Below are 24,909 nucleotides of genomic sequence, written 5' to 3' on the forward strand. Positions count from 1 at the left end.
GGTGCTGCAGCTGGCGTGGAACCCCTCCCGGGCCCTCCCCACTTGCCTGCAGCCAACCTCAAGGTCTCCGGCTCCTTGATTCCAGATGACCTGCTTTCCTTGCCTTTAGAGTTCTGCTCTAGCACTTTCCCCTGGCTGACCCGTTTTTAACACCTCGCCCGAGGCACACTGGAGTCTGGTGTCTACGTATCTTGGCTCTCTCCCGATAGAATAAAGAGCCCTCTGATGGGTGTGTGAGAGCCCAGTCCTGCTCCTTCACACTCTGGATGTTTGGGTGGCCCGGCTCTGCCGGTCAATATGGATCTAACCCATATCCTTGTTTCAGAAGGAAATGCTCATCCGTTGAATCGGATCCTGCCAGGGACTTGTGTAGGACATGTAAGTGTAACAAGAAAGCTCTCATTCTACGGCCTCTTTAATAGTAACTCACATTGTAGAGTGTTCGCCACGCACCAGGTGCTGTGCAGAATGCCTATACTCGGTTTACCTTTTCTGATCCCCTGACCACCTTATTAGGTGCTTTCCGTTCTCACCCCCATTTTATCGCTGAGAAAATGAGGCCCAGAGAGGTCAAGGAAGGTGTCCCAAGTCCTCTTGCTTGTGAGGATGTCAGTCCAGGGTAGTTGACTCTAAAGCTTTTCCCCTTTACTGCTCTGCTAGATACACGGATGTCATGCTGATGAACACCTCCCAGGAAGCGTGTGCTTGCTAGTGTGCCTTGCTGGCCAGCGCTTGTCCCCAGCGGGGTGCAAGGAAATCCCAGGACTCAGAGCTCAGCAGTTCCCCAGGCCGATGCCCGTCACACACTGGGAGTTGCGGATTCTTCGGCTTTCAGGATTTAGGAACTCATCCGGAGTGCTGAGGTACCAGCCCCAACACACACTCTTTATATGATTTTATTACGGGCCTTTTTCTTTACACAAGTAAGACGTGAGTTTATTCTCACGGTAAACATTTCTAGAGTATTCCGGAGAATATGAAAGTCTGTCCTTACCTCTCTTTCTTCCCATTTCCTCTGCTGGGGGACCACAATGAACAGTTTGCCGTCCCTTCTCCCGGTCCACTTTCTATGCGTTTTCAGGCATTTGTATGTATATATGCTTATGCCTTTGCTCCCCCCACCCCCTTTTGAACAAACGGGATCATCTTATCCATACTGTTTTGTGTCTCGATTTTTTTTTTTCACTTACTATATCATAGAGGTCTTTCCAGGACAGTCCCCGTCATTTCCCCGGATTCATTTGAATGGGTGTGGAGTATTCCGTGTTGTGCGTTTATCATTCATTTACTCTACTTGGCCAGGCAGTCAGGTAGATTGCTTGACTTGTAAGCAATGCAGATCATTTGAAATGTAAATTATCCATGGTTACTGGGTGGTAACAAAATAAATAAGAAAGACTAAAGTGGGAGATGGTTCTCAAAAGTAGGATGTTAATTAGGGTACAGGGAAGGATAGGGGGGGCTTGATGCCCCCCACCCACAGCTTTGACCCAGAACATCACCTGCCAGCATCTGCCTTCTCCATGCAGCTCCCCACCCGGCTGTGGACTCGGCACTCTTCCCTAATTTTAACATTTCCCACAGAGTGAGGTCATGCTCCTTCTCCATCCAGTCCCTTCTAGGCTCCCTGACCACGTAACCGCTACGTGACCACATGACCCCTTCCCACTGCCGTCCCAAGGAGGTTCGGACACAGGATGCTTGAATTCCAGGGCCATCTCGGCACCATCCGGTGTTGCAGGGACAATAGTTGGTTAAACCTTGCCGGCTCAAAGGTACCAGAAAGTCTGTCTGTAGCAACCCCAATTCCACATGGACATCTCACTCAATTTTCCTGAGTAAAACCCAAACACCCATTTCTGTTGAGACTTTGACGAGCCCTTGAAACCACCAAGGGCCCGGCTCGCCTCGGCACAAGTCTGAAATATGTCAGGCAGGTGTTTCCAAAGAACTTATGCTACAGGAAAATATATCCTGATGTAATCTGACTAATTTGGCTTTTGCCTTACTTTCAAGAGAACTGGCTATTTGTAATGGAAACAGTTCTCGGCCACTTCAGACGGGGCTTTGTAATGTGAGCTGCTAAAACCCTGCAGGTGCTGCGGGGGCCCCTGTTTTCATTTTACATCTCGAGTTTGTTTACTTTAATGTGTTTCTCTGAGAGGGAAAAAAAAAGTGACCCAGGAGGGGTTTAACAAGTCATTTTTCATTTCGAGAAAAGAAATGGTTTTGTATTAAGAAAATTAGCGTCGAGGGGGCCCCTGGAGTCCTGCTGGCGACCGGAAGCGCACATGGCCTTGGAGGATATGTTTCCGGAGACTAATTCCCCAAAGACGTGTGTTCAGGAGCCGACGTACCTGGGGCCCTTGGCAGAGGCATCAATTAGAAAGTGGGAAGCAGTGTTTCCCTTGCTAATTCTTGGCTACTGAATAGGGGTTACTGAAAGCTCTTTCTTCCCCCCTCGGAGTTAGGTAGTTTTGAAAATTGTAAAATTATGAATTCAACCGCGCGTTGAATCAAGGGAGGGGGAAATGGTTTCCAGGGTGCAAAGCCTGTGTGATGGGGGGAGAGGGCCATACCTCGAGAGCACCCACAGCCAGCCACGGGCACTCGCCCTGCCCAGGTGGGGCCGCCCTCGCCCAGGAGGTCGGTGGGGGTGGGGGTGTCGGGGCTGCTGCAGGCCCCGCCCCAGGGCGGGGATTGCAGCCAGAGAGGAGACAAGGGAAATGAGAAGAGCCCTGGTCTCCCGAAGGTACTTCATGCAGGTTGAGGACCGCAGGTAGCCATCATCAGCATAGAAGATGTGATGTGTTTGCCCCTTGGGGCTCTCCTGTGCCCTGGAGATGGGCTGCACACTCGCACCCCAATTCCCTGGTATGAAAGCTGAGTGCCCGTTCCCTGATACGCCAGTCCCTGTGGAGAATGTTTTCACACTTCCTTCTCCCTCCTGGCCCCTGTGGTTGTTTGCATGGGCCGCCTTGAGACTGGGCCATGTCAGTCTGTGCAGGGAGCTTGACCCCTTCTCGAGCTTTACCAAGAAAATGTGCACGTAGACATCAAGCATGTCATGAATTTAGCAATGTTATTGACCACTGGTGAGGGTACAGGAGGTGGCTGCTTTATAGAGCACACAGCCTTCTGCCATCTTGTGTGTCTACCTGGGCTTTTCTTTCCTCCCTTTTTCTTCTTCCCTCTTTGGAGAAGTAAGCAAAGTTATCATGGTTCCTCCTAGAGAAGAGTCCCTTTCTCAAATACTCAGGTGCCCCTGGGGGCTCACACCCTTGAACAGTATTTTCCTCTCCTGAGGAAAATTCTGGTGAATTAAATGTTCAACTCAAGCACAAATGTACCCATAGTTGCCTCACAGAGCGTTTAAAACAGTGTTGTATATATGGATCCGTGGAGTCATGGCCGATTCAAACTGAAAAAGGCTTTGGACACCAGCTACTGTAAACCTTCATTTTACAGGTTAGGAAACAGATACCCAGAAAGGGGAAGGGACTTGCCCAGGGTCACCATGAAGTAGTGGTGGGGCTGGGCTAAGAACCGGGACCTCCTGACTCCTGTCTCAGTGCTCTTTGCTCTAGGCCATACGTCTGTAGCCACCCCCACCGCATTTCTTTAACGGCTGCTTTCAGGAAGCGATTCGAGTGCGTACTGGCACATTCCGTGATAAGTCCTATGGCTACGTTCTATTACATCTCTCTCAGGGTCACCCCTCCCTCTCCTTTCCTACGCCTTGGTAGGGGGAAGGAAGGAGGGGGGAGAAAGTAAAACAGGTACCTGAATTCATTGTTGCTGGAGATTTGATAACTATTTGTTGACTTGTTAGATAAAATCAAGTTAAGATGAAGTTGAAGAATGCCTTTGAAGATTATAATGCTCAATATTTGGGAGGCTTTGCTTGGGACACAACTCCTATACAGTGCTGGTGGGGACTGGTACAGTGTTACCCAAAAGTAATTTGGCAATATGTATCACGAACTTTAAGAATAGCATATGTTATGTTTTGCCAAATTTTTAAACCGAAGGATAACACGATACAGTTCATGCATGAGTCTTAAGTGAAGGGCTAGACGAATTTTTAAAGGTGAATACATGTAGGTACCCACCATTCAGATCAAGAGATAGAATATGACCAGCACCTCGAAAGTCTTATTTGTACCGTCTCCTGGTCATTACTTTCCAAAAGTAACCAATATCCTGACTTGTATCACTTACAGGTTAATTTTGCCCAATTCTGAATTTCATATGAATGGGATTATAGACAATTATACTCCTTCTTGTCTGACTTCCAGTCACATTATATCTTTGAGGCTTATCCATGGTCTTACATATGTTGGTTTGCTCTTTTTCACTGCCAACTAGTACTCTATTGTTGAATTTATTTATCCATTCTTCTGTTGATGGACTGTCGAAAGGTTTCTAGTTCCTGAGTGTTAAAAATAATGCTGTATGATATTTTTGGACATGACTTTCAACACACACACACACACACACACACACACACACACACACACACACGTACACACCCGGTTCTGAGAGTACATATTTGTAGTAGAATTCTAGTCATAAAACATGTGTATGTTCAGCTTTAGCCGGTACTACTAACAGTTCTTGAAAGCAGTTGTACCAATTTATACTTCCATAGAAATATAGGAGAGGGATAATAGATCTATATCCTAGCAACACTTGGTTTTGGTTTAAAAAATGTAGACATTCTGATTGTAGGGGATGATAGCTCATTGTGGTTTTAATTAGGCATTTGTGAGTAACAAATTGACCCTGTGGGTATTGCCCTTTTGTGAAGTGCCTGTTCAAGGTTTTTCTCATTTTAAAGGGTGTCTTTTTCTTATTATTTGTAGGAGTTCTTTCTATATTCAATGTACAGCTTCCTTGTATTGCAAATGACTTCTCGAATTCTGTTTACCTTTTTACCCTCTTAATGGTGTCTTTCCATGAACAGTAATTCTTAATTTTAAAATAGTCTAATGTACTAATCTTTTCCTTTGTGTTTAGTGGGTTTTTTCTGTGTGTGTGTTGTTTAAGAAATTTGTGTCTATCCATGGTTAGAAATATACACTGATGGCTTCAGAGGGGATGGGGGTGGGGGAATGGGATAGGCTGGTGATGGGTAGTAAGGAGGGCACGTATTGCATGGTGCACTGGGTGTTATACGCAACTAATGAATCATCGAACCTTACATCAAAAACCAGGGATGTACTGTACGGTGACTAACATAATATAATAAAAAAATATTATTATAATAAAAAAGAGAAATATACACTCCTGTGTTTTATTCTAGGGACTTACGATTCACCTGAACTAGAATTTTGTGTATGATATGAGGTGAGAGTCAACAGCCATAAGTTTCCAGAAGTTTATGCAATTCATCTAGTACCATTTATTGACAAGACAATTTTTTCCCCACTGCACTGTAGTGGTACCTTTGCCATAAATCAGGTAACTGTACAAAATTGGGTCTATCTCAAGTTTGTTAGTCATGCCCTTTAAATCGTTATATATCCTTATTAATTTTTGTGTCTGTATTATCAGTTACTGACAGACATGTTTCGGAACATTCCACTATGACTATGGAATTGGTTATTTTTCCTTATAGTTCCTACAATATTTGAATCTCCATTACTAAACTCATTTGAATTTAGGATTGTTATATATTCCTGTTGAGCTGGCCCCTCTATAATGCTGAACTGTTACTTTTAATGTCTACTAATACTTTTGGTCTTAATGTCTATTTCGTCCGATATTAGTAGATCTATACCTCCTTTAAAAAATATCTATTCATTTTTTTATTTCTTATGGATATGTTTTCCCATTTACTTTTAACTTTTCTGGGTTCTTATATTTGTGTCTTTTATAAGCAACATGCACTTTTAAAAATCCAGATTAATCATCATTCTTTTTTAATTGGAATATTTAGTCCATTTATAGTTTTTGGCTCTTATGAATAAATAAAACAGTGACTATTTTTATACAAGACTTTTTGTTGATATATGCTTTCTGCTTGGGTTAATATCTAGGAGTGAAATTGTTGGGTCATAGAGTTGGTGTTTAATTTTATTTTTTTCTAATTAATAGTATTTAAACATAATTTATATACAATGAAATGAAGAGATTTAAAGTGTACCATTTGATAAATCTCAACAAATACAAACACCCATGTAACCCTCCCAAATTAAGATATAGATTTTCTCCAGCACTCCAAAAACTTTCCTTATATAACTCCCTGAGATGCTGATCTGATTTCTACCACCATAGCTTAGGTTTTTATGGAATCAGACAATAGCTATACTTGTGTCTTCTTATGTCATGCAAGGTAATGCTTTTGAGACACATCCAGGCTGTTGTATGTGTGAGTATTTCATTCTTTCATTTATGCGCAGTAACCTACAGTGTGACTATAACCACAATTTATTTATGGACATTTGAGTTACTTCCAGTTGTTGCAGTTTTTATGCACTTTTATTTTTTTGTGTCCTCCTTTCTTTTCATTCTCTTACTGTATACTTAGACTACAATCAGTAGGACATTCTGTAGGTCTGTATTTATAATGAACTACCAAACTGATTTCCAAACTGGCTTGCATTATTTTATACCCTATTAGCAATGTATGACATTTGCAGTGCTCTGCTTTCCTCCCCCGTATGTGGTATTGCCACATTGTGTTTTTAATATACATATCCCTGATGAACAATGATGTTGAACATTTTCCTCGTGCTTATGGTCCATTTATATATCTTCTTTTTGAAGTGTCTTTTCAAACCTATGGCACACTTTAAAAACATTGGGTGGTCTGTATTTTTCTTATTGATTTATAGGAGCTCTTTATATGTCCTGGATATGTCTTTTTTTTTTTTTGTCAGATATATGTATTGTGAAGGATTTGTCCTAATATATGGCCTGCCTTCCATTTTCTCAATGCATTTGTTAATAATAGTGAATAGTTCTTTGAAGAAAAAAACCTCCCAAGAGCCCAATAATGTTATGTAGGATATGGGGAAAATGCTTATACATATTGGTGGACTAAAAAGGAGGATGCAAAATTGTATTTTGCATTATGACCCTAATTATTTAAAAATATGCGTTTAAAAAGGTGGAGACAAATACACAAAACATTGCTTTGACTGACTCCGGGTAGAGAGATTATGTTCTCCTGCAATTCTTTTTTATTGTGGCAAATACACATAACATGAAATTTACCGTTTTCATCATTTTGAAGTGTACAACTCAGTGGCACTAGGTACGTTTATGATGCTGTACAACCATCACCACTATCTCACTCCAGAACTTTGTCATCACCCCAAATGGAAACCCTGGACCTAATAAGCAGTCATTCCCTATCCCTCCTCCCACAGTCCCTGGCAACCACTAATTTGCTTTCTGTCTCTATACGCCTGCTATTTTAGAAATATGTACCTTTGCTGTATTTTTTTCTGAACTTCTGCTAACGAGTAGGTGCTTTGATATGAGAAATAAAGCTGAAACCAAGAACAAGGAAGGATGTCCTATAGAGGGGAACAAGTAAGTTATACAGAATTGATGCTAAGCTCAATGCCACAGGGAGTCCTTTTGTGACAGTAGCTAAATGTGCTCAGCTCTGACTGCTAGCCGCTCCACCTGCACGATCCCTGTCCTGTGGCTCTCACCCCGCCCACCCCGGCAGCTGGGTTCTGATATCATGCCCAAGTTACCCACAATGCTGAGCTGGGTATCCTCCCCAGGTGCCGTTTTCTCGGAGTCTCCACCGCGCTGGGAGTAGACACCATGCTGGTTTGGTTCTCCAAAATCGTTCCGCTGTCCAGTATGACCCCAGCTTCTCCTCTCGGTCATTGAGAGTTGTGGAGCAAGTATCCACTTGCTACGTGCAAGAAATGACTTTGCCCGGACTCTAGAGAGAACAGGATCAGACGGGTCTGGAGGTGTAGCCTCAGAGCCAAAGGCAGGTTGGGAGGAAGTGCGGCGAAGGGGCCGAGTCTAGCCCTGAGAGAACATATCTGAATGGTAGATTCATGAGGTCCCTCATGGCTTTAATGACCAGGGCGGGAGGAGAGAAGTGAGAGCAAGTGACATTTATATAATGTGTTACAGTTTACATAGCTCAGCATACGCATTACCTCATTTAATCCGGAAGGAGCGTAGGGTGGGGCTTTAGCACGTGGCCCCGGAGTTGGCTTGTCTGAGTTTGCATCCTGGCTCCACCACTTAACTGTGTGACCCTGGGACATGTGTGCACCCCCTGACCCAAGTTCCTTACATACGCAGTGAAGATACTGATAGTACACATAGATTTGCTGTGATGATTAAATAACGTAGGGGGTGCTCATAAGGTGCTTAGAATCGTGCCTGGAGCATAGTAAACACTAAATAAAAGTTGGCCGTTATGACTTTATTCTCTTAATGGGCCCTGGAGATATATAGACATACCCCATTTTATGGGCAGCAGACTGGGGCTCAGAAGAATGGAGTCAAGCCCTGTCCTTTCAGCTCCTTTATGCCACCTCCTCTGACATGCACCTTGCCTGCGCTCACGGGCAGGAGACAGAAATTCTTTTTTTTTTTTTTTAAAGATTTTATTTATTTATTCGACAGAGATAGAGACAGCCAGCGAGAGAGGGAACACAAGCAGGGGGAATGGGAGAGGAAGAAGCAGGCTCATAGCGGAAGAGCCTGATGTGGGGCTCGATCCCATAACGCCAGGATCACGCCCTGAGCCGAAGGCAGACGCTTAACCACTGTGCCACCCAGGCGCCCCAGGAGACAGAAATTCTGCTATAGTTCACCCATGTACCGGGTGTCAGAAAGGATCGCCTGTCTTGTCTAGATGGAGCGACCATCCAGATGAAGGAAGACAGCTGAGAAAACCCTCTGTACCCCACCAGAGTGTGATGGAAATGCAAAGAATTGTTATTCATATTTTAAGAAAGTATTTAAATTTTTTTCTTAGCACCCAGTCTCCTGCATTCTGGTAACAGCACCCTGATTTCCCTTGGGGAGCCACCACTCTCCCCACTCAGTCTGTGCTTAGGATTATCCCTGGCTAGAGGGATGCGTGTGTAAAACAGGGGTGGCTAATGTGAGCCTTGTGTCACGGCAGCCACCAGGATTAGCTCTGGAACGCGTTTTTGATCCAATCTGAGAACCACCAGGTTCCGTGGCAGGACTTGGACCGTAGCTCTCAGGCAAGAGAGCTCTCCTTCCCTCCAGGGAGAGCGGGACGGTACGATAGAGCAAGAGCTCCTGAAGCCATCCTGCCACCACAGTGGGGACAGCCTGCCTGAGAGTGGAGCCAGCCCGGAGATAGATCGAGAGTGAGACAAGGGCCAGTGTCCTCTGGATCTAACCGGGCCCGAGTCTAGATTTACCTGGACTTTTCTGTTACGCTACCTTTGGTAAGCACCTCCTGGCTTTCTAGCACTGTGCTGGACTCTTCCATCCTTGTACTATCCCAACAGCCGTCGGAGGAGGTGGTGGTAGCCCCATATGACAGAGGGGGAAACTGAGACTCTGAGTGGTGGAGTGATTTGGCCAAAGCACACAGGTGAGTCAGGTTCTCCTGCTCAGGGCTCAGCCACCTCACTGAGAACGCCAGCCACGGTGCCCGAATCAAGTTCCTGCCTTCTTTCTTTGCCCTCCGGCAGGGATGCGTGTCCTCTTGGAAATGTCACAACAGAAGGGATTTGGATGCCCCAGAAAGGCGTCTTCTTTGGCTCCATCCCTCACCACCCTCAATTATCCTTCTGACAGCCAGATTTGAACCAAATTGGATTTAGTGCATTTCACAATTTTTTCGAACAAATTTGTGGATTAAGGGAGCAAATTAAATCCACATTTTCACTTGACATCATCAAAAATATGACATGCAGACTGGAAATGGACTTTCCTGGTCTGGGAATAATTTCAGTGAAGCCCAGATCCCTACTTCTCAAGAGTATCTGTTTAAAAAAAAAAATACACCTGATTCTCACGAAGACCTGTGGGGAGCCTGGCCCCAAATCTTACCTGAGACCTGGGATCTGACGGTCAGGGTGAGGCTGGGCCACACCAGCACCCAAGCCTGAGATGTGATTCTAGTAGGAAGGGCCCCTCTCTGCCCCCACCCATCATTCATCTCTCTTCCGGTTTCCCCATGATTTCCCCTTGGCTACAGCCAGAATTTGAGTTTCTGCATTTTTCTCTAATGGGACTAACAGATTTTCATGTTAGTGACAACTCAAGTTCCCTATCCCTTCTCTGAATTCTTAGTTAGGCCAGTAAGTATATAGCTCATTTGGCAATTAGGTGCCTTTGGCACTTTACCCAATAGCTGCTACAAGAATGTCGATACTTCATTTTTCTCGTGTTTGTTTCTTGGTTTCATGGTAGAAGGACAAGCTATATGTGGGCAGGGAATGTGACTTCTACCTCTCTCTATATGTACCCAACTTGTAGTAGCATGAGATGGGAATTTATTGCCTTGTAAATTTAATTGGCATATGATTACTTAACAATAAAATGAGAGAAGACATGATCTTGGCTAGGCTTCGTGGAGGCAAGGCTGTGAAGCTCATTGAATTGGTGTGAGGGCTTCGGTGCCAGATAGCCTGGGTTTGAATTCTGGCTCCCCATTTACTGATGATATGATTTGATCAATGATACGATCACTCTATGCCTCAGTGTCCCTGTCCATAAACTGGAACTAGCAATAGCACTTGACCAAGCCCCTAAAACAGGAACACATTCTCTAAATGTCTGTTGCCACAATTTTACTATTTCTCCCCAATAATCCTTATATTCTTAGGAAATACAGATAGCTAATACATAGGTAGACTTTATCTTATCCAACTCTTCTCTAGATTATCAGATTCTTATCTTAAAACATGAATTATCTGGATGACTGTGGGTGTTTTCCATTATATAAGTTGGAGGCACAGAAAAGAAGATAACCAAAAGCAATAAAACAGACAAAGAAAAACGTAGAATGAATCAGTGTTAGCAAAAGAGAAGAGCCTGAGGGAGCATCAGGAAGGCTGCCAAATAGATCTATTGAGTAAAAGAGAGATGGGGAGAAAACATCAATTAAAATTAATTAAAATTTTTAATTGTTTACGATGCTGACCTCATACTCCAGGTGCCTGAAACAAAGGAAGAAATTGGGATAATTGAGTGGTCAGGACATTTTTCCAACTGGCCACTTTTCCCTTAACAAGACCACGCCTGTCTCTTCCACGTAGTCCTCGCGAGCATCTTAGGTCAGGACCTGAAATCATGGCTCAGGTTGCCCTGCACTGAAGAGAGAGGGTGTCCTGAGGCCGGGCAGACAGCTGTCTGGACCCTTCTTCCTCCTTCTTCTTCATCAGCACATCCTGCTGATGATACTTTCAAACTGAATTCTGCTTCTCTGCACCTCTTTCCCACTCCAAGCCTCCATTTCCACCTGGAAAACCACAGTGGCTTGGTAAGTGGTTTCCTTGTTTCTGCTCATACATTTATCATTCTCCAAAATTGCCTTGTCTTGACTTTTCTGCTTTTTTTCCCCATTAGCCTGTAAACTTCTCATTCACCAGTGGCTGGCACATACATAGCCCAATCTTTTTCTTTTTTTTAAAAAATGTTGACTCCTGATTTTATTATTCAATTTCTCTTTTCTATTTTTTTAAAAAAGAATTTGTGTATTTATTTGAGACAGAGAGAGAGTGAGTACGAGCCAGGGTGGGGGATAGAGGCAGAGGGAGAGGCAGACTCCTGGGCTCAGCACAGAGCCCAATGCGTGGCTCAATCCTAGGACCCTGAGATCATGACTTGAGCCGAAGGCAGATGCTTAACTGACTGAGCCACCCAGGCGTTGCTCTCTTTTCTATTTCAAGTAGGCTTCTGTGGCCTGGAAGCCTGGCCTTGCAAGATCAGAATCAGTTGGAGCTGGTTGTTATTGGAAGGAGGTTAGGTTGGGGACTGGGATGGGGGCAGGGAGACCCTGCTCTGCTGGCGGCATTATTTCTCGATTGAGTGGAAGGAACTGGAAATAGTTGTCTTCTCAAGTAAAAGAAAATCTCTTTCCTAAAGGAAAGTCCACTCTGTAGATATGAAAGTGAACCCCTTAATAGATCGATGGGTCAACACTTTGCCTCACCCATGCAGATTATAAGACTTTAAAGTCATTAAAGGTAGTGACACTACTCTTTCTTTCCCTTTCTTTCTTTCTTTCTTTCTTTCTTTCTTTCTTTCTTTTCTTTCTTTCTTTCTTTCTTTCTTTCTTTCTTTCTTTCTTTCTTATTTACTTGAGAGAAAGCACGCACGAGCAGCAGGAAGGACAGAGGGAGAGGGAGACAGAGAATCTGGAGCAGACTCAGTGCTGAGCGTGGAGCCCAATCCTAGGCTCAATCCCAGGACCCTGAGATCATGACCTGAGCCAAAATCAAGAGTCGGATGTTTAACTGCCTGAGCCACCCAGGCGCTCCCATTCTTCTTCATTTGTCTTTTTCATACCCAGGAACTGGAGAATGAATGAAATATTCCCAGATTAGGCTGACACACTCACCTATGTTGACTCTGGTGACTCTGGTGGCCAAGCCCCTCCCACCTCGTTCTCAGCAAGTATATTCAGCCTTTGAATGTTCTGCTTCCCTGATACTGACTCTTGGGGCTCCACGGTACAGGGTTGCCATCACTCTGCCACATTTCTGACCACCTTGGGAAATGTGAGCTCATTACGCGTGGTCCAGAGCCTCCCATCAGGAAGGGGCCCAGGCTGTTTCTTGTATGGGGTAGCTCCATTCTGGAGTACTTGACCCTCCCCTCTCCATCCTGTCACAGCTGATTGGAGCGAGGGGAGGAGTGGTCACCCCAAGTTCATCCAGTCCAAAGGCTGGTTGGTACAGAGTCTGGCTCAGGACAGGAAGCTCCAGCCGATGAAATGAGTCAATCACATCCCACCCACTCGCCTGGAGCTTGATCTGGGAAATGCAGACAGAATTATATGGGCATTGGAAGTTTGGGAGGTCATGAGAAAGGGAGAGGCCTTGTGGGACCAGGAGGAAATCAGAGTTAGGAGGATTCACAGGCAGAAGTGCTGAGCTGAAGAAGGGCTAGCTAGAGTAAGGGGCAAGTAAGCCCTCGGAAGCCGGAAGAGAGGGGGCAGACACACAAAGGGAAGCAGAGACCTAGGGGCGCCTGGGTGGCACAGCGGTTAAGCGTCTGCCTTCAGCTCAGGGCGTGATCCCGGCGTTGTGGGATCGAGCCCCACATCAGGCTCCTCCACTATGAGCCTGCTTCTTCCTCTCCCACTCCCCCTGCTTGTGTTCCCTCTCTCGCTGGCTGTCTCTATCTCTGTCAAATAAATAAATAAAATCTTTAAAAAAAAAAAAAAAGGAAGCAGAGACCCAGAGAGTGGCCAAGTCAAGGTAAAGGTCAAAAGCTAGAGGTAAGCTCTCAGATTCTTGTGGCAGGGCTCCTGGAGCATCTCAGTGGATACCTTGGGTTCTCAAAGACCTTCCTGTTCCAGTCTCCAGGATCCCAGGTTATGGTACGCTCCTGATTTCCATGAGATTCTGGCTCCCGTGTTGTGCCATAACAAACCCTCATTGCCTGAGCCGCCCTGAGTGGCTTGCTGTTCTTATGGGCACACAAGCCAACATACCAAAGTGACCACCGTCAGTGGGCTGCAGCCCCACACCCTCAGGGGCTGTTTCTATCAGGTGTGTGGGTTCATGGGGGTGATGCCTGAGAGCTTTCAGAGTGTGACCCCTCTGCTCAGAGGCTCTGCTAATAACCACAGGGCTGGTTTCAATCCTCAAGTATCTAGGCTCCATTTTCTTTTATTTGTGTATCCCCCAATTTTATATACACACATGTTTTATAAAAATATTTACAACTATATAATATATAGAAAAGAGAACATATATAATATATGTAAATATGAATATACACAGAGACATATATTACAGGTACAATACAGTTGCAACTTAGATGGGGGCTAGAGTCTGAAGTGTGTGTTCGGCTAAACCTGTGTATCGTCAAAATTCTGCCTGGGAAGCTCTGAATACCAGTAGAGCACATCGACATGATTTTGGGTATGTTACTACAGCCTTTATAGTAACTGTAAAAATTAATGTGAAGAAATATCATTATCAGACCTTCCTGCAGAACGCTGGCTGACATAGCTGCAAACGAGAAAAACCGATTCTGGTCCCCAGCGTCTGACACATAGGCAAAGTGGCAAAACTATGACCATAACTTGCAAAGATTTTTTCCTTCCCAAGTGGCAACTGAATAATTCCTCCCGGCAAGCAGAATTGCTGAGCCATTCCCCATCAGTCAGATTTTCTATGCGATGATTTGAATTGGACCCCTCCTGACTTTCCAAAGATTTGAGGTGGATCTAATGATTGGCACATATATAATAACTCCACTAAAGCAGACAACAAAAAATCTTAGAAAGGGGCGAGTAGGCCAAAAAAGGGAGGCTGATGTAATTCCCACCATGGACAGCTAAACGGTGAGCTTCCTGGAAGTCAAGGGGAAAAGGGAAAATCCTAGATAAGAATTATCATCGTTTAATCAAAATAAGTTAATCAAAAGAGAGGGTTTTCTCTTAGCGCTGTTTAAAAACATTAAGTCACTCCTAATTTCATCATAGTGATATTCTTATTTTGCTTGTATACACTGGATTCCAGTCCTTCTCTGCAAGCAAAAGAATAGGTAATTTTCTTTTAAAAAGTATTTGAATAAGCAAAACAATCATGTAGTCTAAAAATAAAAGAATGTGAAAAGTTTCCCTTTCATCCTGGTCATACATTTGCCCACTTTTAACTCCCCCAACCCGCCTCCCACCCGTTTTATATCCTTCTAGAGTTTTCTTGCACATTCCGTAACATTGTCGTCATCATCAACAACATAGAGCTTCTTGTCCCGTGCTCTTCTTATGCCTGGATTTCTCTCATTTAACAACCTTTCCTGTAGACTCTTCTCTTATCAGTAGGAAAGCATCCTCATTCGCTTTCATAGCTACCCGGTATCTACTGTTTGGCTGCACCTCTACTAACTGAACAGGCCCTACTGATATCATTTGGGTTGTTTCCTTTGTTTTGCTATTATATATGAAGCCAGGAGAGTAACACTACAGACACGTAATTCACACGTGTGTGTATATATATGATATAAGTATACATTTCATATATATGATGAATTATATATAATATAATTTTAGTATATTATATATAAATATATGTATATATAATTCCATTAGGTTATATACATGTTATATATATGATAAACATATCTATATATGCATATAGATATATAGATGAGACCTCATATATGTATGAGCTCAATCCCTGAAGCAGATTGCTGGGTGGAATGGTAAATGCGTTTGTGGATTTGACGGCTATCACCAATTGCCCTCCGCAAGGGTTCTGGCAATTTCTGCTGCTAGCAGCAGTGTCTGAGGGTTGAATTGCCACATAACGTCTATATACTCCAGAACCAGTGTCCTCTTGCTAAGTTCCAGGGAGGGAGAAAAAGGAATGGAAGAAAGGAAGAGCTGTTTATCAGGTACCTACTCGATGCCGGACGCACTCTGCATATACACGTCTGGTCCTCACTGTAAAGCTGTGGGGCGAATTGGCGTCCCTGATTTTTCACTAATGAGGCAGTTTTGTCTCTGACAGGTTAGGGGATTTGTACCACATCTCAGGTAAGTGGGCGAGATCCCTGATGCCAAGGCCGGCTTGGTTTCAGTGCCCCAGAGTTCTGGTGGGCTGGAGGATATCTCAGCAGAGCCCTGGGGTCGTCCTGACAGCGTTCATGAACCAGCAGTGGTGCCAGCAAGGTTCTTAGTGTCCCAACTATTTTATTTTCTTGCCTGCTTTGACATCCACGTGTCACAGCTCAGCCCTTATTAGACGAGCCCCTGGCAGCTCTTCCCCCCTCCCCAACTCTCCACTTCTGCTTGGCGTCCTCCCCAGGTTCCAGCCCTGGGCCCTCACAGGTGATTTTTGAAGTTGGAGCAGGGATCCTCTGGGTCCCCCTCTCCCAGAAGAGCATCTAACCACTCCTCCAGGTCCCGGACCAGCTGCTCCAGCTCTCGCACCTCTTTCTCTAGCTTCTCCAAGAAAACATGCAAGTTTTCCTTCAACCAGGTTCTGATGACATTTATTGGCTCTTCTGTGGGTTCATTGGTCTGGTATTCAAATCCCTGAAAGGCAGACATCAAAACTACATCTTGAGCTTTTTCACATAGGACCCCTTTTTTCGAAAAGCTTCCTGAGACTTTGCAAAAGCTATTCCTTCTGTCTGGAGTGCCATCCCCACCTTCTCCCCTTGGCCAGCTCCTACTTAGCCTTCAAGATCCAGTCACCCACAACACCTCTGGGAAGCCTTCCCAGATTTCCTCAGCCAAACTTGGCATCCCCTCAGCATCTTTTTTGAATATGTTACCTGGGAAGCCACAGGATTCTGGGGATAGTTACATTCTCTGATCCTTTCTGACACCTCCCAACTTCTTCCTGAAACAGGCACAAACATCACCTCTTAACAAGGGCAAATGAGCAGTCATTGAAATAAACATGGTTGGTCATCCCAGTGGGTGAAGAGGGGAGGAGAAGGCAAGCTTTGGAGGGCCTGTTGGCATGCAGCCATCTCCAGAATACCCCTCCTGACTCCGGGTGGGCTCGGCTCCTCCTTTCTCAGCTTCCAGAATGCTCACCTGATATTCCTGTGCCCACGTACAGCACCAAGATCAGCAACGCCAACAGTGTCTGGTGGCAAGAAGAGGAGGAAGGAGGTGACTCACTGGGGGCCAGGCAGGCATCCCTGCTGCCCTCACAGAGGGGTGCTGTAAAGTCATTTTTAGAGCTTAACTTTTTTCCAGTTATCTACGTCATGCATGCTTACTACAAAACCCCCAAACTTTGCAGAAGTAGGTAACATGGCAGCCTAGTGACATTCCACTGGTGTTTTCCCTCCCTTCTCCCTGCTGAGAAGACCCCCCTCTGTTCTCATTCCTTGCCTTGCCTTTCCATTTTTTGCTCTAAATGATCTTTAAGAGGAATCAACTTTATTGTGGTATAATTCACAGACAATAAAATGCACACATTTTAAATGTACAGTTTGATGAGTTTTGACATGTCCACACCTGCGGACTACCATCCCAGGCAAGAGAAAGAACATTTCCATCATCCCAGAAAGTTCCCGTGTGCCCTTTTACAGTCTGTTCCCTCCTTACCCTCACCCTGCCAGAGGGATCCACTAATCTGCTCCGTCACTATGGAGTAGTTTTGCCTGGCCTATAACTTCATGAATGACTTCATAGTCTTTTGCTCAACATAATGATTGTGGGATGTCGCCGTGTTTGTGTGTTCAGTGTTATTGATGAGTAACATATTGTATGAATATGGTACAGTTTATCTCTTTACCTATTGATAGACTTTGGGCTGTTTCCAGTTTCTGACGATCATGAATAAAACTGCTGATGAACACTGGGTACAACTCTGTGTGTGGACGTACGTTCTCATTCTGCTTGGGTTAGTACCCAGAAATGAAAATGCTGGCAGGTGTACATTTAATTGGATAAGAAACCACCAACTTGTTTCCCAGGGGTTTGAACCAGTTTACATTTCTGCCAGCAACACGAGAATGCTAGTTGCTCCACGTCCCCATCGGGAATCTTCTTGATTTTGGGCATTCTATTAGTTGCGTAGTGGTACCTTGATCTAGTTTTTCTATGTACTTCCCCAACAATTAATGATGTTGTCTTAGTCAATTTGCACTGCTGTAACAAAGTACCACAGACCTGATGGCTTATATAACAGAAATTTATTTCTTAGAATTCTGGGGGCTGGAAATTCGGGATGCAGGAGGGCAGCATGGTCAGGTTCTGGTGAGGGTACTCTTCTGGGTTCCGTCCATTTCCATTATATCTTTACATGGTGGAGGGCAGAGAGAGCTCTTTGGTTTTTGTTGTTGTTGTTGTTGTTATTTGTTTTTGTTCTTTTTTTTTTTAGCAGGGCACTACTCCAATTCATGAAGCTTCCACTCTCATGAATCATCTCCCAAAGACCCCCAACTCCTAATACCATCACTTTGGGAGCTAGGATTTCAACATATGAATTTAGGGGGGACATAAGCATTCAGTCCAAAGCAGATGTTGAGCATCTTTTCATGTACTTACTGACCATAATTCACGTATCTTACTTTTTGGGTGTGTCTATTAAAAACTCAGTTCATTTTTTTATTGGGCAATTTGTCTTCTTATTAAGTTTTAGTAGTTCTTTATTTATTTCGGATATACATTCTTTGTCAGATGCTTGTGTTGTGACTATTTTCTCCAGGTCTGTGGCTTGCTGCTTCATTTTCTTACCAGGGTGTTTGAAAGTTAAGAGGTTTCAACTTTTATGAAGTTCAGATCAAATATATTCCCTTTATGGTTATGCCTTTTATATGCAGTCTAAAAAATTTTGTCTAACTCAAGGTTGTGAAGATTTTTTCCTCTGTTTTCTTCTCGGCATCTTATAACTTTCCATTTAGTTATATGGTCCATTTTGAATTAACTTTTGTATATGATGGGAAGGAAGGGTCAAGATTCTTTTCCTCATATGAATGTCCAATTCTAGAATCATTTGTTTAAAAAGCCTAATTATTCATTGGATTGCATTGCTTTCTGTCAAAAATATGCCCACCATATTTATGTGGGTCTGCTTCTGGATTTTATCCTGTTTCATTGATCTATATATCAATCTTTATGTCAGTGCTAAATCTGTATTAGTTTGTTGGAACCGTTATAACAGAATACCACAGACTTAACAACAGAAATTGATTCGTTCACAGTTATGGAGACTGGAAGTCCAAGATCAAGGTGTGAGGCAGGGTTGGTTTCTGGTGAAACTTCTTTCCTTGGCTTCTGGTTGGCTGCCTTCTCCTTGTGTCCTCACATGGCCTTTTCTCTGTGCATCCCTGGTATCTCTCTTCTTATCAGCTCATCAGTGCTATTGGAGTAGAGACCCACCTTTTATGACCTCATTTAACCTTAATTATTCCCAAATACAGTTGAGACTTCCACATGTGGATTTTGGAGGACACAGTTCAATCCCTAATAGCTCTCTCCACTGTCACTATGCTTTTCCATCCCTTTCTCTATCTTATGTCAATGCCACACTGTCTAGATGACCATACAGCTTTATCGTAACACTTAAAATCATAGTGTGAGTTTTTTTTTTAACTTTGCTCCTTTCAAATTTTTTCTGACTACCTTAGATCCTTTGCATTTTCACATATATATGTATATATCAACCTTTGCAGTTTCTATTAAAAAAAAAAAACCCTGCTGGGATTTTTATTAGTATTGCATTAAAACTGTGGTTCAATTTGGTGAAAAAGAATGTTTCTAAAATATCATACTTTATAATCCGTGATCATGGTGGATCTCTCCATCACATTGTCTTCGGTTATTTTTAGCAATGTTTCATCATTTTCAAGTGTAGAGGCCAGCCTCATTTTTCTGAAGTATTTTATGGGTTTTGATGCTATTAAAAATAGTATCGTTTTCAAATTTTCATTTTCCAATTGTTTGTTGCTAGTCTATAGAAACACAATTGATTTTGTGTCTTATGTGTCTTATGGCTTAATTCTTCCCTTTTTTTCTGGTAGAGTTTAGGATTTTGTATATAAAAAATCATGCTGTCTGGGAAGAAGTTTTACTTCACGCTTTCTACTCTTTATCTTTCAAAAAGTCTTTAGTTTTTTTCTTGTCTTGTAAATTGACTGCAATCACTAGTAAAATGCCAGTGGCAGTGGCGAAAGCGAACATCTTCCTCTTGCGCTGTGTCTTAGGGGGACGGGGTGGGAGTGCTCACCACGAAGTAGAGGGAGTTGTAGCTTTTCCCTTGTTGTCCTTTCTCCACTTTCCTTGTGATCCTACTGTTCTGAGAGTTTTACCAAGAATGAGCGCTGGATCAGTGAAATGCACTTCCCGTATCCACTGGGAGACCAAGTGCTGCCCTTCCTGTCTGATCCTGCGGCACGTTGCGTGGATTGACTCGAATACCTGACCTTCCTGCAGGAAGCCCTGTGTTCATGATGCATTCGCCTTTTTCTGTGTTGCTGGGCTGATTTACTTCTGTGTGTGGAGATTGTTCTTTTCAACTATATTCATAGAGAGATTGGATTTTTTTTTTTCTATCTGTTTGTGGAGTTTTAGAATCAAGGTTATGTTGCCCCTTTAAAATGAGTCAGGGAGCATTTCTTCCGCCTCTATTTTATGAAGGAATTTGTGTGAGATTGGCATTATTTCTTTTTCTGTCACATGATCGGTAGAATTTATTGGTGAAATCTTTTGGGCTTGTAGTCATTTGGACTTTCTGTTTCTCCTTGAGTCACTTTTGTAAACTGTGTTGTCCAAGAAGTTTCTACATTTCAGCTAAGTGAGCAAATGCATTGGCGTCCAGTCCCTCCTCGTATTACCTTCATATCTTTTTTTTTAAAGATTTTATTTATTTATTTGACAGATAGAGACAGCCAGCGAGAGAGAGAACACAAGCAGGGGGAGTGGGAGAGGAAGAAGCAGGCTCCCAGCGGAGGAGCCCGATGTGGGGCTCGATCCCAGATCGCCGGGGTCACGCCCTGAGCTGAAGGCAGACGCTTAACGACTGCGCCACCCAGGCGCCCCTACCTTCATATCTTTTTAATGTCTATAGGAGGTATTGTGATAGTTCCCTTTTATTCTTGATATTGGTAATCTGTGTTTTCTCTTTTTTTAAAAAATTAGACTATGAAAAATTTACCAATTTTACCAATTTTCAAAGAAAAGGTTTATTAATTTTATTTATTATTTTCATTTTCTATTTCATTAATTTCTGATTTTATCATTGTTTCTTCTTTCTTTCTTTTTTCTTTTTAAGATTTTATTTATTTATTCAACAGAGATAGAGACAGCCAGCGAGAGAGGGAACACAAGCAGGGGGAGTGGGAGAGGAAGAAGCAGGCTCATAGCGGAAGAGCCTGATGTGGGGCTCGATCCCATAACACCGGGATCACACCCTGAGCCGAAGGCAGATGCTTAACCGCTGTGCCACCCAGGCGCCCCTGTTTCTTCTTTCTATCATTGAGTTTAAGTCTTCTTTATTTCCTTCTTAATGTGGAAACTTTGGCCATTGCTGCTGCTGCTGCTGCTGCTTCATTTTTTTTTAGGTTGTTAAAAAAATTCATGTATTTGAGAAGAAGAGAGAACACAAGCAGAGGGGAGGAGCAGAGGGAGAGGGAGAAGCAGATTCCCTGCTNAACAGGGAGCCTGATGCGGGGCTTGATCCCAGGCCCCTGGGATCATGACCTGAGCTGAAGGCAGACGCTTAACCACCTGAGCCACCCAGATGCCCCTGGCCATTGCTTCTAAAGTTTTCTTTCTTTCCAAATATATGTATGTATGTGTGTGTGCATGTGTATATATACACATACGTGTCTGTATATGTGTGTGCATTGATGCACGTACATGTCTGTATATGTGCGCTCTCAAATAGATGCCTGAGTGTTCAGGAGTTCCTCTGCTCTAGCTGCGCTGGAATTCCGACAACCTCCAGGATCTCCGCTCTGCTCTCAACCGCAGAGCAACCACTCTGGTGAGAGCGGCTAATCCAGCCCTTTGCATGCACGTCCCAGCCCCTCCAGCAAGGAGTCTTGGGGAACCCCTGAGTACGAAGCTCTCTCTTCTCCAGTGATCTGTCCTACAGAGTCCAGTGCGTTAGCTGCCCCCCTCCCCATCCCCACTCTGCAGCTCAGCAGGACTGCGATGCCAGCTTGGACCGTACCCCTCCGTGCAGCAGCCACTGGGAAAGAGTCGAGTCTCCTGCTCATGAGTCTTCCTTCCCTCCGGACTGCACTCTTGTGCTGCCTGCTGGCCCTCACCTGGGAGCAGCTGCCTCATACGCGTCATCAGTTTTGTGGTTGCTGCAATGGGAGGGCTAGCCTGGCCCCTGTTACTGGCAAGTCTCGTCATGGCATTTTGAGGCAGGATGGAGTGAAGGAGCTGCCTGGAGACATCGTTCGCTGGTACCTGGGTCAGTCCAGGATCATTTAGGAGACTCTGGTGGATGTCCCAGGATTAGGACAGGAGAAAGGGGTCTTTTGGACAGGTGGGAGAAGAGAGAGGGGCAGCCTGACCCTGGGAGGGGCCTGGCCCCCACTCTCACTGGCTTTGTGGTGTGTCTGGGCAGGTCTTAGCACAGCGAATTCAGAGACACCTGTTTTCAACAGGCAATGTGAGTTGGGAGAGTGACAGTGTCAGGGACAAGCAAAAGTGGACAAAAGGTTAAGGCACACACAGTATTGACTAACCCTGAATTTTCCCCAACTCACTAGATGCGGGCTGAGTCAGATTTAATTTGACTTGAAATAACACATTTCTTACCCGCGTTTGTGAAGCAGGATTTAGACCTGCTACCATCACAAAGAAGAGAAAAGATTCGCATGATTTGCCTCTCCCCCAGATAGTTTTCTTTATATATACTAGCAACTATATTATTATCATGATTAACTTCAAAACTAAAAATAAATTACAAAGCAACAATCCGGCAGAGTCTTACAGATACACGGGCGAGTGAAAGAAGCCAGGCATAAAGCTACGCACTGATTCCATTCACATGAAATTCAAGAAAGTACAAAGCTCATCTATGATGATAGAGGTCAGAAATCATGGTTATGTTGGGGAGCGGGGGACGAGCTGGGAGGGGCCCGAAGGAGGCTTCTGGGGCACCGGGAATGTTCCCTAGCTTGACCTGGTGGTGGGGGGGTGTGTGTGGCGGTGACTGCCTGGGCGTGTACGCCCAGTGTAGATTATCGCATTGTACACTTAATTTTAGGGCACTTTTTTTTCCTTAACAATATTCCCTGGGAATCTTTTCACATAAGACACACAGAACTGTTTCATTCTTTAGAATGGTTGTTAAGCATTCCATGCTGAATGCTCTATTTCTTTTTCTTTTTTAAAGATTCTATTTATTTATTTGTCAGAGAGAGAGAAAGGCAGGCAGAGGGAGAAGCAGGCTCCTCACTGAGCAAGGAGCCTGATGTGGGACTCGATCCCAGGACCCTGGGATCATGACCTGATGCTCTGCTATTTCTTTAACAACCCCTCTGTCCATGTACTTTACAGGATGATGTCTTCCCCAGCACACGTGCTGCTGGGTTTGTATTTTGTGCTGTGTGGAAGGCAAAGGGGGAAACAGGGGCAGGAGTAAGTTTTAGTTCTCCTCCTTGTGCTGTCTTGGGGCCTGAGCCAAATCATTTCTTCTCTCTGAGCCTCAATTGCTTCATCTGTAAAATGGATTTTGAAATATGCTGAAAGGTCTTTCAAAAAGAAAAGCTGGGACTTTGTATTCGATCGGTCTGGGAAATGCTGTGGTTAACAAAGAGAAGTGAATTCCTTGCTGCAGAACTTCTCAGTGCCTTCATTATGGGAATGAGCAGTGTAAATCTCCAAGGGGGGTGGCGGACAAGAGCATCGGCATTTCTTGAACCACAGAACTTTTTTGGGGATTTTTCTCAAAAGCGCCTTGCTGGGGTTCGGTATTTATGGAATTCTTTTTAGGAAAAACTGCAGCACGATGAGGTGCCCCCCGAGGCCCCCATCGTGCTGTGAGGTCCAGCACAAGGGAGGAGTTGGAGCATGTGTATTAAATGAACGAGTGAACACAGGTTTTGGAAACGTATAGAGATCAGTCATCCATTGCTCTGCTTAAAACCCCTCAATGTCCTCTTGTTAATCTCAGACCAAAGTCCTGTCTCTTCCCATGGGGTGCAAGGCCTATGTGACATTCCCAGCCCTCTTTACACGCCTGCCTCACTTCTCCACCTGGGAGGCCATGAAGTGCAGGGTAAGCTTGTTAAGAGTCCTGGAATCCGATGGGCCTGGTTTCAAAGGCTGGCAGGTCCTGGCTCTATGGCCATTTTGCTTTTCTGAGCTTTGGTTTATCCATCCGTGAATGAGGTTGTTAATAGCTGCCTCTCGGGCCTGTTGTAAGACATGAAACAGAGAGGGGGTGGGAGCCCTGGGCTGTGCATTGTAGGTGATGACATTTCCCATTTTGACAAAACTCTGCATGAGGTTTGAATTTTAGCCCTAAGAACAAATACTCCAAGAGCTCTACAATTCAGCCGTATCCTATTTATTTCAGTTCGTTCATTCATTCGTTCTTTCGTTCATTCAGCCACTATTACGCACCAAGCACCACTGTAGGCACTAGGGATCTAGGAGGAAACTAAAACAATCCATACATTCTGCTGGGAATGAAATAAGAGAGTCAATCAGTAATGGCCTTGGGGAAGAAACCCTGAAACATGCGTGCTGTGTCCCACCAGGTCGGGCTCCAGGGAGAGTCGGGCTGAAGGCCTCCTCTGACTTTGAGGGCCTTACGGTCTGCAGTGGCAAAGGGAGCCCCGATGGGAGGAAGGCAGCATACATCTGGTCTGGCCTCACCTGTTTCTTGTCCTCACAGCGACTGCCCCTTCTCCTTTCAAACAGCTCCGCTGCCACTCGCCCCCTGCTGCCCACCTGTTGGATCACCATGGCCTCGGGTCAGGCTGTCTGGGTAGAACAAGGTACCCCCACCTGACAGGCAGATGGGTACCCTCCTCCTTCCTGGCCCCTGGTCACCAGGCATCCCTCAAACACTGAATTCTGATGTCATAGAAGATGGGAGACAGCAAGGCCCCCACCTTGTCATCACCCTGATTTTTATTCCAGTCCCTCACATTTTTTTTCACATAAGTGTAAAAAACAAAAACCAGAAAAAAGTGCATCAAAATATTATATTTCAGGATGATGATTTTTCTGATATTTTTCTTCTGTATCTTCAAATGTTTAGTAAAATGCGAGTTTTTAAGTACAAAACAATAAAACTTTTAGCTGAACTCTTTACTGAGATAGTT

At 44.3% G+C, this 24,909-nt stretch overlaps 1 protein-coding gene across 1 annotated transcript; it reads right to left on the reverse strand.

Moving 5' to 3' along the window:
- Positions 1 to 15,976: 15,976 nt before the first annotated feature.
- SMIM23 (small integral membrane protein 23) lies at positions 15,977 to 24,598 on the reverse strand. Its single transcript, XM_008692707.1, has 4 exons — positions 24,458 to 24,598; positions 16,700 to 16,751; positions 16,432 to 16,499; positions 15,977 to 16,189 (listed from the first exon to the last, which is right to left on the reverse strand). The coding sequence occupies exons 1-4, from the start codon at positions 24,545 to 24,547 to the stop codon at positions 15,977 to 15,979; spliced, it is 423 nt and encodes a 140-aa protein (XP_008690929.1). The 5' UTR covers positions 24,548 to 24,598.
- Between the last annotated feature and the right edge of the window lie 311 nt (positions 24,599 to 24,909).

Source organism: Ursus maritimus, unplaced genomic scaffold (assembly GCF_017311325.1).
Source record: "Ursus maritimus isolate PB19 unplaced genomic scaffold, ASM1731132v1 scaffold_15, whole genome shotgun sequence".
In the NCBI taxonomy this organism is placed as follows: domain Eukaryota; kingdom Metazoa; phylum Chordata; class Mammalia; order Carnivora; family Ursidae; genus Ursus; species Ursus maritimus.

What these genes read in the sequence shown, in the direction of transcription:
- SMIM23 (XM_008692707.1), bottom strand. Translation starts at nt 24,547, where the DNA reads ATGGTGATCCAACAGGTGGGCAGCAGGGGGCGAGTGGCAGCGGAGCTG. An exon ending in GCTGTGAGGACAAGAAACAG is followed by an intron (nt 16,752 to 24,457) that starts GTGAGGCCAGAC and finishes TCTTGCCACCAG; the next exon opens with ACACTGTTGGCGTTGCTGAT. An exon ending in CGTGGGCACAGGAATATCAG is followed by an intron (nt 16,500 to 16,699) that starts GTGAGCATTCTG and finishes TGCCTGTTTCAG; the next exon opens with GAAGAAGTTGGGAGGTGTCA.